Source organism: Astyanax mexicanus, chromosome 1 (assembly GCF_023375975.1).
Source record: "Astyanax mexicanus isolate ESR-SI-001 chromosome 1, AstMex3_surface, whole genome shotgun sequence".
NCBI classification, from domain to species: Eukaryota; Metazoa; Chordata; class Actinopteri; order Characiformes; family Acestrorhamphidae; genus Astyanax; species Astyanax mexicanus.
In genome coordinates this window covers 129028916-129044521 of record NC_064408.1, presented here as the reverse complement: position 1 = coordinate 129044521, position 15606 = coordinate 129028916, and the positions used below count along the sequence as shown (strand labels likewise).

At 36.4% G+C, this 15606-nt stretch overlaps 2 protein-coding genes across 12 annotated transcripts in view; both read left to right on the top strand.

The window, feature by feature from the left end:
* Positions 1–15606, top strand: part of LOC111188787 (zinc finger protein OZF) — a 31801-nt gene that overhangs the window by 12759 nt on the left and 3436 nt on the right. For 3 of the 10 annotated variants that reach the window (XM_049469157.1, XM_049469165.1, XM_049469164.1), the window contains one exon: positions 10322–12012. In XM_049469157.1, the coding sequence (XP_049325114.1) occupies positions 10442–11548 (1107 nt within the window). In that variant the 5' untranslated portion in view covers positions 10322–10441 and the 3' untranslated portion in view covers positions 11549–12012. Of the gene's footprint in view, positions 1–4432; positions 4473–8316; positions 8692–10321; positions 15122–15606 lie in introns of those variants that run through there. The other 7 variants (XM_049469162.1, XM_049469158.1, XM_049469160.1 and 4 more) reach the window with 7 other exon arrangements.
* Positions 713–3884, top strand: LOC125785585 (gastrula zinc finger protein XlCGF7.1-like). Of its 2 annotated transcripts, XM_049469444.1 has the most exons (3): positions 713–886; positions 990–1225; positions 2342–3884. In XM_049469444.1, exon 3 carries the CDS (start codon positions 2475–2477, stop codon positions 3327–3329), a length of 855 nt encoding a protein of 284 aa, XP_049325401.1. In that variant the 5' UTR covers positions 713–886; positions 990–1225; positions 2342–2474; the 3' UTR covers positions 3330–3884. The 2 variants fall into 2 exon arrangements, with proteins under 2 accessions (XP_049325401.1, XP_049325398.1); XM_049469441.1 differs by lacking the exon at positions 990–1225.

The following is a 15606-nucleotide window of genomic DNA, read 5'->3' as shown; positions in this document are numbered from 1 at the left end:
TGAGAACCACTTTTGAGAACCACTGGTATATGTGGTGTTGTTTTTGTGGGTACCACATGTTGGGGTGCAGGGGAATGAAATTGTGGATAAGCTGGCAAAGCAAGGCCTAAAACAGTCAGCATGTGACCGCTAAGTTCCACTAAGCATGGCAGAAGCCAAATGTGTAATAAAAAGATATGTGAAGATTGTGTGGCAGACTGAGTGGCATCATGAACCCAGAGGCAGGAAACTGTACATGAATTACCAACAAGTTGGTCCAGTAGTAGTTGAAAGATTTGAACGACGGAGTGCAACTGTTCTCGCTTGTCTTAGAATAGGGCATACTACGTTGAATTCCTCCCAATTCTTAATTAAGAAGCACAGCACATGTCTCTGTAGACACTGTCAAAACAGGGAAACCGTGGAACATGTATTGCTACATTGTGAGATTTACAATTCACAAAGGAAAGAACTGATGGATTCACTTGAGGGCACGAAATTTTGTCACTAAAGACCTTAATTGCTTATGGACTAGGGAGGAGTAAAGTTCACAAATCTGTTTTTCCGTTTTTAAGGTCAACTGGTTTATATAAGCACGTATAGATTTTCCTTTTTTATTATTATTTCTTTTTTATTTTAATTTTCCACTTTCAAACACCCGCTCAGTAGGTGGCGGTAATGCACCCTTTGTTGGTCTGCCAACCGCCAAAAATCCAAAAGAAGAAGAAGGAGGCTCTGGTTTCCTCTTCAGCAGTGTATGATAGGTGGCAGTATGGAACTAGTTTTCCATCCGAAAACCCGCAGAAACTGGAGCTCCACGAGCTTTCAGCTAGTAAATCTGTAGTTCCAGTCTTCGCTGTGGATCAGCGGAGTCCGTTCTGAGAAAGAAATGATCATCAGTTAGATGGTAAGTCTTTCTCGTGCTCTCAAATAGTCCGTATTAAACTGCACCGTTTTAGAGAAACTATAGCGAGCATAAGACTGCTGCTGTGTTTGTTCTGTTCTCTGAGCTCTAGCAGCTCTTCAGCTTTCTCTCCCATGTTTCGGGTGGATTCGAGGAACATCAGGGTGGAAATCTCAGACTGTTCCTCACAGGGTTCACTTTTCTTCTCTACCGGGACTTTGCTCGGAGTTGTTGGAGAAGAGTCCGTTCCTCCAGTTCCAGTTTGCTGCTGGAGATTTCCAGAGCATAGTCGTGCTCAGCTATCAGCCTTTCTTCACCACCTCCCTTCAGCTCGCAGCTTCAGTTAAGATTTTCTGCTCCATTTACATCTTTTCAGTTATTAGGTAAAAACAGTTACAATTGGGACAAAAGACAGACTCCAAAACGAAGCTGCTATTTATGTTTAACACGTCTTATTGTCCAAACCCCTACCTTAATAAGTTGTGGCCATGCATTATATTTATTTATGCTGGATATCACCTCAGGAGCTCCATAGATTTCATGACAAAGATCAGTTCTGGTATATACGGCATTATTTAATGTATGTATTTAAAGCTGTTAGGTGGAGGATTTTCATGTGTGGGGTAAAGGTTGCTGATCGGATCATAATCGGCCACAGTAACTTAGGGTTAGGATCTTATTATTGTCATGCAGTTAAAGGTGAGTGGGTGGGGGAGTAGAGAATGAGGGAATGGAATGGACCCTATGTGGAACCACAGTTGTTACCTGCAGGATTGATCAACTTCCCGTATTCTTACTAAAATGGGATTTAAAAACAGTTTTGAGGTAGTTTTGATGAATAATGCAGGTATATGCAGGATTATTTAATGTGTATTTTAAATGTGGTTTTACACTCCGTTTTGGGGTAGTGCTGATGAGTAATGCTGGTATATACAGCATTATTTTAATGTATATATTTAGCAATGTTTTACACACCGTTTGCTCACCCTCCCGCACAGAGCACAATAACTCTAGTAGTACAATAAATGTAAAAGTAGTAGTGAATAATGCTGGTTAAGATATATACAAAAATCAACAACTGAACATCAGTTTATATATATGTATAATTTGTCACTTTCCTAAGTACGTTTCTGATCAAAATATGTTCAAATATGAAATGGTGTTTAAGGGGGTATTTTATGCAAAACTCACTTACTGCTTCTATATACACTCCGAGGGCCTCCATTTTTTTGTAATATTTACATGTGATAAACTCTTAGCAGAAATGGGATGGGTGGAGCGTGACCAGAATCAGCCTATTTGAATAAAATAACAGAGCCCTTAAAAATCTAATTCTGAAAGGGACGAACTCTGGCAAGATCTCTATGCGAGAAGAAATAATCAAAGAAAATCAAATTTACTGCATTTTTGGGCAATTTTCACTGATGATGGGTTTTGTTTTCTCTTTGCTTCTTCCAGAAATCAATGCCATCCTGTACGAGGTCTCCTGCTCCGAGTGTCAACTTTTAAACCTGTTTAAAATTTATCTACAGAAAAACAATCAACTAGAACATTTCACAAAAAGCTTAAACTACAAGAAGAGGGAAAGAACATGGAATCAATCACACATATCTCCAATACTCGACAAACATCCTCTCCTACCCCTCCCAAACAAATGCAGAAAAGTATGGAGAAGAAGAAAACTCACCACTGCTCAGACTGTGGGAAGAGTTTTAGGTGTCAGAGTTATCTCCAACTACACCAGCACATTCACACTGGGGTGAAACCGTTTTACTGCTCAGACTGTGGAAAGAGTTTTAATCAACAGAGTACTCTCCAAAAACACCAGCGCATTCACACTGGAGAGAAACCGTATCACTGCTCAGACTGTAGGAAGAGTTTTAGTGATCATAGTACTTTCCGGCGACACCAGCGCATTCACACTGGAGAGAAACCGTATCAGTGCTCAGACTGTGGAAAGAGTTTTATTCAACAGATTAGTCTCCAACGACACCAGCGCATTCACACTGGAGAGAAACCGTATCACTGCTCAGACTGTGGAAAGAGTTTTAGTCAACATAATACTCTCCAACTACACCAGCGCATTCACACTGGAGAGAAACCGTATCACTGCTCAGACTGTGGGAAGAGTTTTACTCATCAGAGTACTCTTCAACAACACCAGCGCATCCACACAGGAGAGAAACCTTATCACTGTTCAGACTGTAGGAAGAGTTTTAGTCATCAGAGTACTCTTCAACAACACCAGCGCATTCACACTGGAGAGAAACCGTATCACTGCTCAGACTGTGGGAAGAGTTTTAGTCATCAGAGTAATTTCCAACAACACCAGCGCATTCACACTGGAGAGAAACCGTATTACTGCTCAGACTGTGGGAAGAGCTTTAGGGTTTCAGGTATATTGAAGACACACAAATGCTCTAAAATCAATGATGAAATGGGTTGAAAACATTACTCCATTTTAAAAGTAACAGACAATTGCAAAAAGAGGTAGGAAACTGGAGTTAGAGCCAGTTTAAACCAGTAAAGTTTTGTGTTTCTATAATGTGCTTGAGTAGCCAAATATACTGCAGTACTACTATACTATTGTAATGGACACCATGTCTGTGTGTGCTAGTTTTGCTAAGTTAGAAAGTCGAACACTCTGCACCAATCCGTCCTTAGAGTTCTGTTTGTAAAATGGTTAAATCAATCAGGAAAGTTCACATTCTAGAATGAGTGAGGGCACCATTGTTTTTTTGATGATTTCTTGAACCTGAAAATCCCTGAAGGTAATTATTGATAACAAGCTGACTGATTGTGAGCTGGCTTCAAATATGAAGATATTAAAAATGGAACTGTATGAACAGAGACAGGCAGTAATTATTAAATATAATACTAGATAACTAATGTGCTTGTGATGAGGGTTGTATTTGCTGTGTATTTGACTTATTTTGTCTATTTCATGCTGTTGGATTGTATTGTATACAAAGACTAATAAAATAAAAATAAATGAAAACGGGCGGGGTCTTCTTTAAATTTGCGTGGAATATGTCTGGCTCTTTTGCGCCGACTCGTACAGTTTATCTCATGTTAATCAGGTTCTCAGAAGCCCTGTGGTTCTGTGTAGTTTAACCTGCTATAATCTGATTATCTGTTTCACATGGTATCTTGAGTCTTTTTTCTGTTTGGTAGATTCCATTCGTGTTCTTTCTACCAGGTAAGGAAATAGTAGAACAGATTAGCTGTAATACATGTCTGTTGTGTGTCTTCTTTATCTTAAAAAAAGAATGTATTTTTTTATTCGTCCATTTAGTTTTATTTAAAAACACTTCAGTCCAGATGATGGCGATAATGTAACTAAAAGTAACAGAAGAAGAAAAAAGCAAAAGAAGAAGAGTAATACAGTCTAGGAGAGTAGGATTTGTGCTAGAGTTATAGTGTAAAGTGGACCTTAAATAGTTTAGTCCCGACACTTCCCTGGTTGAGTAGAGTTACAACGTTTACAGACGAGAAACAGATTTACTCCAGTTTTCACATTATATCTTCTTTTCTCCTGCTTTACTCCAGTCTTCTCCGGATTACTGCAGGAGGAGACAGTTTTTAGAAGGTAAGTGAAGAGTTTAATTATTGTAAATAAGGTTGAACTGACGTGCTGAGAGCGTTCACGTCACTTTAGAAAAAACATTTATTAACAGTGTTATAAGAACGTTTTATGTAACCTTACAAAACGTCCTATAAACGTTAAGAAAACTGGAGAGATTCGTGAGGGAGCATTTCAGAAAACTTTCTTAAAACAAAAACACAACGTTATCTGAACATTTAATAACAATTTTATTGAATGAATGAATTATGGGCACGGCATTATTCCCACGCGTTTTCCGTTCCACCTTAAATGGCTGAAATGAGGGGATGTCAGTAAAATGCGGGATCAGCGTTAGATACCAACAGAATATAGCTGACTAGCTGGTATAAAACAGTGATTTAATGATAAAACACAGAGATAATGTGAAGCTTAAATAACCTATAATTAGCGAGTTAGCTAACTGACCCATTGTTTACTCCTACTGGATTCCACTTTTTACACAGTCTCTTATTAAACCTCATACTGTAGTGTATAAAATAGGCTAAATGGACCATATCAGAACAGTCCCCCGGCTAAAATCTAGTAAATTCACCAAATTAAAGTATGCTTAAAAACACAAAACCGGTAAAAAAAAAAAAAAAAAAAGTAAGTAGCAGTAATCGCTGGGAAGCACAAGTATTTATGCATTTACCTCAAATGTGCCGTAACCATAAATGTAGGGCAATTTCAGGAATAAGTCAGTTGGTCTGAATAATACGGAGCCCGGGAGGGGCCGTGGATAAAAAAAATAAATACATCGAGCGACCCAGTTCTGACGTTTTCTTTAATTTGAGTGAGCGATACAGTCATCCTGCATCAGTAAAATATTTGTTTATATCACTGCAAAATCTGGACACTATTATCTAACTATAGCACTACAGCATTAATAAGCAGCAGGTTATAAATGTGCATAAAAAATATTTTGCTCGAACTAAAGAGATCATGAGCACAAATTGTGAATCGTTCACTCGAATTTTAGGAAAGTTGAGCAAAAACTACTATATCGTTTGCTTACTTTCCATTTTTCTATTTATGGCTCCTCCCAGGCTCCATAGAACATAGTAAACATATTTTTTTAAATAGTTGTTCATTAATTTAGCTGTCTTTCATTGTTGGGATAATTATATAGACCGAAATAAAGTTTTTTAGAACTGCTTCACATTTGTGTTGCATAGAGTCAACCATGCTTTCTTTGACTACATCCCACAATTCTTTTTTTTTTCTTCTTGGTTTTGCTTCAGAAACGGCATGCTTCATATGTTACCCCACAAGTTTTCTATCGGATTGAGGTCCAGGGATTGGGTTGGTCACTCCATAACCTCAATTTTGTTGGACTGGAAAAAAGATTTTGCTCGTTTACTGGTGTGTTTAGGCTCGTTGTCTTGTTAAAACATACATTTCAAGGGCATTTCAGTGAAAGGCAACGTGACCTGTTCAAGTATTCTGATATATGCAAACTAGTCCATGATCCCTGGTATGTGGCCCAGCACCATAGTAAATGAAACATGCTCATATCATGATGCTTGCACCACCATGCTTCACTGTCTTAAGAGTGTACTGTGGTTAAAATTCAGAGTTTGGGGGTCGTCTGACAGTGTCTGCGGCCGCTGGACCCAAAAACAACAATTTTACTTTCATCAGTTCGCAATATGTTTCTCATTTTCTCTTTAGGCCAGTGGATGTGTTCTTTGGCAAATTGTAACCACTTTAGAACATGTATTTTTTTTTAACAGTGGGACTCTGCGGGGACTTCTTTCTAATAGCGTTTTTTCCACGTCTCTCTGGTTTTGCTCTCCATTTTAAAGCATTGAAGATCATTTTGGCTGAACCTCGCTGTTCGCTGATCTTCTGAACAATGTCTTGAACGACTCATATTTCTCAGGCTTTCAGCAGTATGAACTGGAATGCCAGATTGGAATTTGTGACAAATACTAACATTTTTATGTAGATTTCCATTGCTGATTGCGGGACCCCTTTTTCTGTTTGCCAATGAATAGATTTACATTTTGCATCCCAAACTAGCACTGATGTTGGGTTTTGTTTTTTCTCTGTATCTTCCAGAAATGAATTCCGTCTGGTTCCAGGTCTCCTGCTCCTAGTGTCGACTTTCAAACCTATTTGAAATTTATCTACGGAAATGCACTGAACCAGAACATTTCACAAAGATGTTAATCTAGAAGAGGAGAGGTACTCCACAAAAATCTCCAGTACTCAAACATCCTCGCCTACCCCTCCCAAACAAATGCAGAAAAGAACAGAGAAGAAAATGCACCACTGTTCAGACTGTGGGAAGAGTTTTAGTTACAAAAGTCATCTCCAACAACATCAGCGCATTCACACAGGAGAGAAACCGGATCAATGCTCAGACTGTGGGAAATGTTTTAGTCGTCAGAATCATCTCCAACTACACCAGCGCATTCACACTGGAGAGAAACCGTATCACTGCTCAGACTGTGGGAAGAGTTTTAGTCTACAGAGTAATCTCCAACAACACCAACGCAGTAACACTGGCGAGAAACCGTATTACTGCTTAGATTGTGGGAAGAGTTTTAGTCTACAAAGTACTCTCAAACAACACCAGCGCATTCACACTGGAGAGAAACCGTATTATTGCTTTAAATGTGAGAAAAGCTTCAGGTATTTATTTACTTTTAACAGACACAAATGCTGTAAGGTCAGTGATGGAACTTGTCTATAAAACATCAGTACACATTTTCAGAAGTAACAGACAACTCCAAAAAGGGAGCTTGATGTGGAGTAGAAATCCAGTCAAGTTTATGTCTCCGAAATGTGCATGGGTAGCCATGTATACGGTTTGTTATGATGAACACCATGTCCATGTGTGTTAGGTAACCAAGTGTGAAAGAGATCTATTTATAAAATAGTTAAATCGGTCAATAAAGTTTAATTCCTAGATTGAGTGGTGGCACCATTGCTGCATGCTTCAAATTTGAAGATGTTAAAAATGTGACTGAATAAACGGGTGTAACACTACAGATGTGATTCTGATGATCGCAGTAAAAACAAAACAAGGCTTTATTACAGGGCACATTAACAGAGAGCGTAGTAAAATAACAGGCGTTGGTCAAAACCAGAGAGACAATAAACCAGAACATCAGAGCCGAATCACAAAATAAAAAATGAAACCATGAGCCAGAAGCACAAAACACAAAAAAGTAAAAAGGCTTCGCCGAAAACATAGTCAAAAAGACTGCTGAACAGGAAAAAAACTTTCTAAAAAAACACCGCAAACAGACGAGTTTATATATAAGAGTAAATTACTAACACTAGAACACTTGAATGCACGAGAGAGCTGCGATTGGCTGAGTCCAAACACGTGGTATTGTCAGGTGCAGGTTTATTCAGACTTAAATTATAATATACATTTACTGACTGAATACTTTACTGACTTTAATGTGATTGTAATGTTGGTTTTATAAGCTCTATATTTGACCTATTATTGTGTCTATTTCAAGATGTTGAATTGTATTGTATTCATAAATTAATAAAAAATGAAGGTCAGGGAATGAGAAAAGGGGCGGAGTCTCTCGTTTAAAGCCGCGTGGAACGTGGTAGGTGTATAACCTACTATATCTGATTATTTGTTTCATATGATTTATTGAGTCAAACTATAAAAATAGTTATATAGTTATAGTTAGAGAAAGTTATAGTTATTTCTCTTGTGTTCCTTTTTTTTGTTTGTTAGATCCCATCTGTGTTTTCTCTACCAGGTAAGGAAATAGGAGAACAGAAAAGTATAAATGTAATAAATGTGTCCTCTTTATCCTAAAAAAAAAAAAAAAGATTTAGTTTTTTTTTTCTATTTAGTTTTGTTTAATACCACTCCAGTCCAGATGGTGGCGGTAATGTAACTGTAAAAATAACAGGAAGAAGAAGAGGAAGAGTAATACAGTCTAGGAGAGCGAGCTTTGTGTTTGGTTTTCAGGAATAATCTGCTTTTCTCTAAACTGGATCCAGTGTTTTATTTCTTGGTAAATAGTGAGGTAATTATAAGCTAGAGTTATAGAGTTATAGTGTAAAGTGGATCTTAAATAGTTTAGTCCCAACACTTCCCTGGTTGAGTAGAGTTACAACGTTTACAGACGAGAAACAGATTTAATCCAGTTTTCACATTAAATCTTCTTTTCTCCTGCTTTACTCCAGTCTTCTCCGGATTACTGCAGGAGGAGACAGTTTTTAGAAGGTAAGTGAAGAGTTTAATTATTGTTGTAAATAAGGTCGAGCTGACGTGCTGAGAGCGTTCACGTAACTTAAGAAAAACATTCAGGGGCCGTTAAGAAAACTGTACACATGTACGTTATAAGAACGTTCATAAACAGTGTTATGAGAACGTTTCCTGTAACTTTACAAAACGTCCTGTAAATGTTAAGAAAACTGGACAGAGTTTTCTTCACGTCTGGCAGCCGGTTCTGCAGATGGATCATCTCTTCTAAATTGAAGAAAAGTGATGGTTGAATGTTTGATTTTGAGGCTGAAATGAGGGGTAAAATACGGGATTGGCGTTAGATACCAACACAAGACTAGTTGGTATAAAACTGATTTAACGATAAAACACCGTGATAATGGTTAGCTCTCAGTATTCATTAATTAGCTAGTTAGCTAACTGACCCACTTGTTTACTCCACCTGGAGTCCACTTTTTACAGACAGTCCCTTATCAAACCTGCTAATTAGTTGGTAGAGATATTAATGACATATATCAAACATGGTTTTTAATAGGTCTTTATCAATTTAGCTGTTTTTAAGAGATATCTAATACTCATATGATATTCTAGTTTTCCCATTGGGGCGTTACTCTTATTATAACTTTAGATTAGCATAAGTAATTTTAGTTACAAATATACATCAGAAATGCTTAATAATACAGTTGAAAAAAAGAAAAAGTATGTGAACCCTTTGACATTTCTTGTATTTCTGCATAAATTGGTCAATAAATGTGTTCTGATCTTCATCTAAGTCATAACAATAGGCAAACACAGTCTTAATGCATAATGTCCCCTCCACCATATTTCACGGTTTTGATGATCTTATCACATCCCGGCTCCAAATATCTCTTAGAAAAGTCATTAGCCTAGGGCCTCACAATACTGTATATTTACTGTATATTTACCATAGCAGTGTATTTTAGTCACTGCGGTGCAATCATATATTTAATCTAGAAATTATATTCTAATCATAGCTATCTCAGCAGTGCTATTCTAATCCTGGGTTTACCTCATAAATGTTATTTTAAGCAACAATTTTTACCAGCAGTACTATCTTAATCATATGTTTACCTCACTAATATTCAGCAATGCTATTCTGATCATAGGCTTACTTCAGCAGTGATATTCTAATCAGAAGTTTACCTTAGAAATGCTACTTTAAGCAAAGGTTTACCCTATGCAAGCAAGTCCAAAAAATGATGCCGAAAATGTGATGCTTATTTGTAGTGAATGCAAAAAGAGTAAAAAAATGATGCTTCCATTGCTGTTAAAAAACCTTTTTCAACGCAATATACTAATATATTATATGGCTATTAAATAACCTGTTCCAGCATCACTCACACTGCTTCAAAAGAATAATTAGGTTCAGTTCTCAGTACTGCCTATTAGAGACTTGGTCACATGCATAGTTTTACTGTACTGAAAAAATGTATATTTTATATACATCAGCAGTAAGAACTGGAAGGCCAGATTGAAATTTGTGACAAAAACTGAGATGTGCATGTACATTTTCATTCACCAATTTTTCTGTTTGCCAATCAACGATTTACATTTTGCATTCCAATTTAGCACTGAGCTTGAGTTTTGTTTTTTTCTTTGCTTCTTCCAGAAATTAATTCAGTTCTGTTCCGGGTCTCCTGCTCCTAGTGTCGACTTTTTCAACCTGCTTTTCCAACACTCAACCAGCAAATTTCACAAAGAGGTTAAGTTATTTAAAGAGGTGAAGAACATGGAATCCACAAAAGTCTCCAGTACTAAGCAAACATCCTCGCCTACCCTTCCCGAACAAATGCAGAAAAGTACAGACAAGAAGAAAACCCACCACTGCTCAGACTGTGGGAAGAGTTTTAGTTATCTGAGTACTCTCCAACTTCACCAGCGCATTCACACTGGAGAGAAACCATATCACTGCTCAGACTGTGGGAAGAATTTTAGTTATCAGAGTCATCTCCAACAGCACCAGCGCATTCACACTGGAGAGAAACCGTATCACTGCTCAGACTGTGGGAAGAGTTTTAATCAAAGGAATGCTCTCCAACGACATCAGCGCATTCACACTGGAGAGAAACCGTATCACTGCTTAGACTGTGGGAAGAGTTTTAATCATCAGAGTAACCTCCAACAACACCAGCGCATTCACACTGGAGAAAAATCGCATCAGTGCACAGACTGTGGGAAGAGTTTTAATCAACAGAATGCTCTTCAACAACACCAGCGCATTCACACTGGGGAGAAACCATATCACTGCTCAGACTGTGGGAAGAGTTTTTCTTATCAAAGTCGTCTCAAAGCACACCAGCGCATTCACACTGGAGAGAAACCGTATCACTGCTCAGAATGTGGGAAGAGTTTTGGACATCATAGTCATTTCCAACTACACCAGCGCATTCACACTGGAGAAAAACCGTATCACTGCTCAGACTGTGGAAAGAGTTTTAACCGTCAGAGTCATCTTCAACTACACCAACGCATTCACACCGGAGAGAAACCGTATTACTGCTCAGAGTGTGGAAGGAGTTTTAATCAACAAAGTAATCTCACAGCACACCAGCGCATTCACACCGGAGAGAAACCATATTACTGCTCCGAGTGTGGAAGGAGTTTTAATAATCAAAGTAATCTTACATCACACCAGCGCATTCACACTGGAGAGAAACCGTTTCACTGCGCAGACTGTGGGAAGAGTTTTCGTTATCAGAGTCATCTCCACTTTCACCAGCGCATTCACACTGGAGAAAAACCGTATCAGTGCTCAGACTGTGGAAAGAGCTTTAGGTATTCACGTAGTTTAAAGAAACACAAATGCTCTAAAATCATTGATGGAACTGGCTTGTAAAACATAAATGCAATGTTTCAAGCATCCGAAAACGAGTTAGCTAACTGGTTGTAGTGGAGAAAATCCAGTAAAGTTTTGTATTTCTGAAATGTGTTTGTTGTGATGAACACCAACTAATATATATATATATATATATATATATATATATATATATATATATGTATGTATGTATGTATGTAGGAAAATAAGAGAGCACTTAAAAATGGTGAGTTTCTTTGATTTTACCAAATTGAAAACCTCTGGAATATAATCAAGAGGAAGATGAATGATCACAAGCCATCACACCAAGCTGAACTGCTTGAATGTTTGCACCAGGAGTGGCACAAAGTTATCCAAAAGCGAGTGAGTAAGTAGTGTGTAAGACTGGTGGAGGAGAACATGATGCCAAAATGCATGAAAACTTTGTATAAAAGCAGGGTTTTTCCACCAAATATTGATTTCTGCAAATAAATGCTTTTTTTAAAATTATATATTTATTTGGGTCGAATGTCTGTAGTTTATAGAAAAAATATTGTACAATATATATATATATATATATATATATATATATATATATATATATATATATATATATATATATATATATATAGTCAATACCTAGGTTACCTGAGGAGCTTCTCTATATATATACATCCTCATATATACATACAGTGAAATGGGCGGGAGAAGGTTTTTAAGAGAGAAGCCTCAGCTCCTCAGGTAACCTAGGTATGAACTTTATCTCTCAGATTATCCCACAGGTAGATGTGTGTTTGTTAGTCTGAGTGTAACTAAATGATAAATTCTGTAAATTTCCCGCTCCTCACCTTTAAACTGCAGTTTAACCCGTGAAGCAGCTCCTCAGCCCAGTTCCAGAACTTTCCCTCAGAGAGAGAAAACTCTTCAGCTTTGCTGCTGAAACTGTTTAAACTAGCTAATATCCGCCACAGTAGTGAAATACAGCTCCACATTCTGCTGAGATCTCAGTAAATCAGTTAGTAAACACTGTTGATGAACATAAAACACAAGCAGGACATGAGAATACGGAGTTTTATTCAGTTAGCTAAAAAGCTAACTCTCTAAATTTCACCCAGCAACAGCCGCGTCACTCGCGCGGTAAGACCAACCAATCAGAGCTAGGGTCAGCCTCATCGCGTGATTTCATTGGTCCGAAAAGCTGTCGGATCTCTCCCGAGATTGTTTGCTGTTTTTTTCTGATTGTTTATTTTGCGTTTTTATATGTGTTTTATTAATAAAACTGAGTATTAGTTATAATGTTGTGTTAATAATAATAATAATAATAATAATAATAATAATAATAATAATAAAAATAATCATTTAAATTAAAATAATAATTATAATAATTATAAATTAATGTATTTATCTTTTTAGTATTAGTAGTATTATTGTATTATTGTTGTTGTTTTATTAATAAAAGTGTATTAGTTATAATGTTGTGCTAATAAGATAAATAAACATACACTACTAAATAATAATAAAAAATACATTTATGTATGAATAGTTTTATTATTATTATTGTTAATATTATTGTTGTTGCGTTTTATATTTGTTTTATTAATAAAATACTGTATTAGTTGTGTTGTGTTAATAATAATATTATTAATAATAATAGTTATAATAATAATAAATAATAATAAAACATTTAATTAATTAAAGACATAATACTAAATAATTATGAATTAAAGTTTTCATTAGTGTTTTATCATTGTTATTTTTGTTCTGTTTACAAACGTGTTTTATTAATAGATTAGTGTATTAGTTATAATTTATTATTATTATTACTATAACTAATTAAATAAATAAAAATGAAATAACTCTTACACAATACTAAACAGCTACAAACAGATGAATATTAATACTTTTATTTTATTTTTTTCTGCTACTATAAAACAATTCAACCAATATTAATAATTTATTAAAAATAAGATGTAACTTTGTGACACTCTCTCTCTCTCTCTCTCTTTATCTTACATACACACACTTTCTATCTCACACTAAATATGGTCTAATAATTATATCCAACCTGGTTTAAATTTTGACCAAATTGTTGGTGCTAGTTGTTAAATGGTGCAGTATTATTATTATTGTGATTATTATTTTTATTATTATTATATTAAACTAACTGTTCCTAATAAACATTAATTTACACGCGGGCTTTTATTTTGACAGGGAATTCCAACGACGCCCCAGCAACTGTTGCTTGTTTCACGAAGCTACTTCTGTTTTGAATCAGGCCGTGAATCAGTCACGTGCTCGTGTGCCGAACTAGAGCTAGAGAACCTCTAGAGAGGAGAAGACCCACTTTAGAATGTTCACATCTATCTATGTGTCTGTCTGTCTGTCTGTCTGTCACTGGGTTTGTCTGTTTGTCAGGCCATCAAACCAAACTGAACTGCTTGAATTTTTGCACCAGGAGTAAAGGCATTAAGTTATCCAAAGGCAGTGTGTAAGACTGGTGGAGGAGAACATGATGCCAAGATGCATGAAAACTGTGATTAAAAAGCTAGAGAACCTCTAGAGAGGAGAAGACCCACTTTAAGAGGTCTGACAGATACTAGAGAGTCCAACATCAAATATTTAATATATTTAATATATTTTTGCATTTTCTGTATTACTGAGCTTTATAGTATAACTGCTACTGACTGCTAAACAATAAATTATCTATCTATCTATCTATCTATCTATCTATCTATCTATCTATCTATCTATCTATCTATCTATCTATCTATCTATCTATCTATAAAGTTAAAGTTATCCAAAGGCAGTGTGTGGAGGAGAACATGATACCAAGATGCATGAAAACTGTGATTAAAAACCAGGTTTATTCCACCAAATATTGATTTCTGATCTCTTAAAACTTTATGAATATTAACTTGTTTTCTTTGCATTATTTGAGGTCTGAAAGCTCTGCATCTTTTTTGTTATTTCAGTCATTTCTCATTTTCTGCAAATAAATGCTTTAAATGAGAATTTTATTATTTTTTTTTTATTTAGGAGAAATGTTGTCTGTAGTTTATAGAATAAAACAACAATGTTAATTTAATTTAACGCAAACACAAACCTATAAATAGCAAAATCAGAGAAACTGATTCAGAAACTAAAGTGATCTTTTTTCCCAGAGCTATCTAAAATATGAAAGTAAATCTGTTAATGCTGGACTCGCTCGCGGGCTTCCTCTGGCGGTACGCAGTGATTTTTCTGATATAACGGGAGGACCGGAAATGGGCGGTCTCGCTGTAAAGCAGCTGTGGCCGAGATTCGGATCCTCGTGATCACGGTTACAGAACCAATCAAGTATCGATACGGTGGTTCGAGTAAACGGGAGTCGTTTAATCGACACATGACTCGATTCGCCTCTGATTCGAGTGCGGCATTACTGAGTGTTTCCAGGTGAAATGCGTTGAGTTCATTCCTTAAACAGGGGTTTGTAAGTTGAAGCGAGTTTACCGATCTATTGATTATTGATTGATGGATCTATTGAGTGAGCTGTGGAGCGGAGGGGTATCTGTGTTTAATCAGTAAACATCAGTACTGAGAACAGCCAGGGACAGAGTCCAGCCTCGCCAGTCTGAAGTAAAGTACATTTTATTCTTCTGTAAAAAGCAGAGAAATCCATTTTCCTTTCATTTTGGAAAGCCTGTATGTTCAGATCAGTGTAACATTCTAACATTAGTTGAATATTCTAACCGTCTGAGGCTAAAGTTGAGAATAGAAATGTATGTGGAAAAACACATTATTTTATGATTTCCCATTTGCTATACAATAATCAAACACATTTTTTTCAAATGTTTGGGCTTTTTCACTTTTACAAACCCTCAGCTACAGTATACTACCACCCCAAAGGATAAATCCATAAAGGAAAGTAAACTTGGGTGTAGTGAACATGATACTGAGTATGAACACAATAAAAAAATTAATACAGCACTTAGACGATGCTCCCAACAGACTTACAATGCTAGAGATAGGGGCATAGCATTAACCATGCAAAGAAATGGCTATTTTTACACCATTAACAAACGCAAAGTAGCTCCACACTTTATTGGTAGAATCTCTTGCTA

What these genes read in the sequence shown, in the direction of transcription:
- LOC125785585 (XM_049469441.1), top strand. Translation starts at nt 2,475, where the DNA reads ATGGAATCAATCACACATATCTCCAATACTCGACAAACATCCTCTCCT.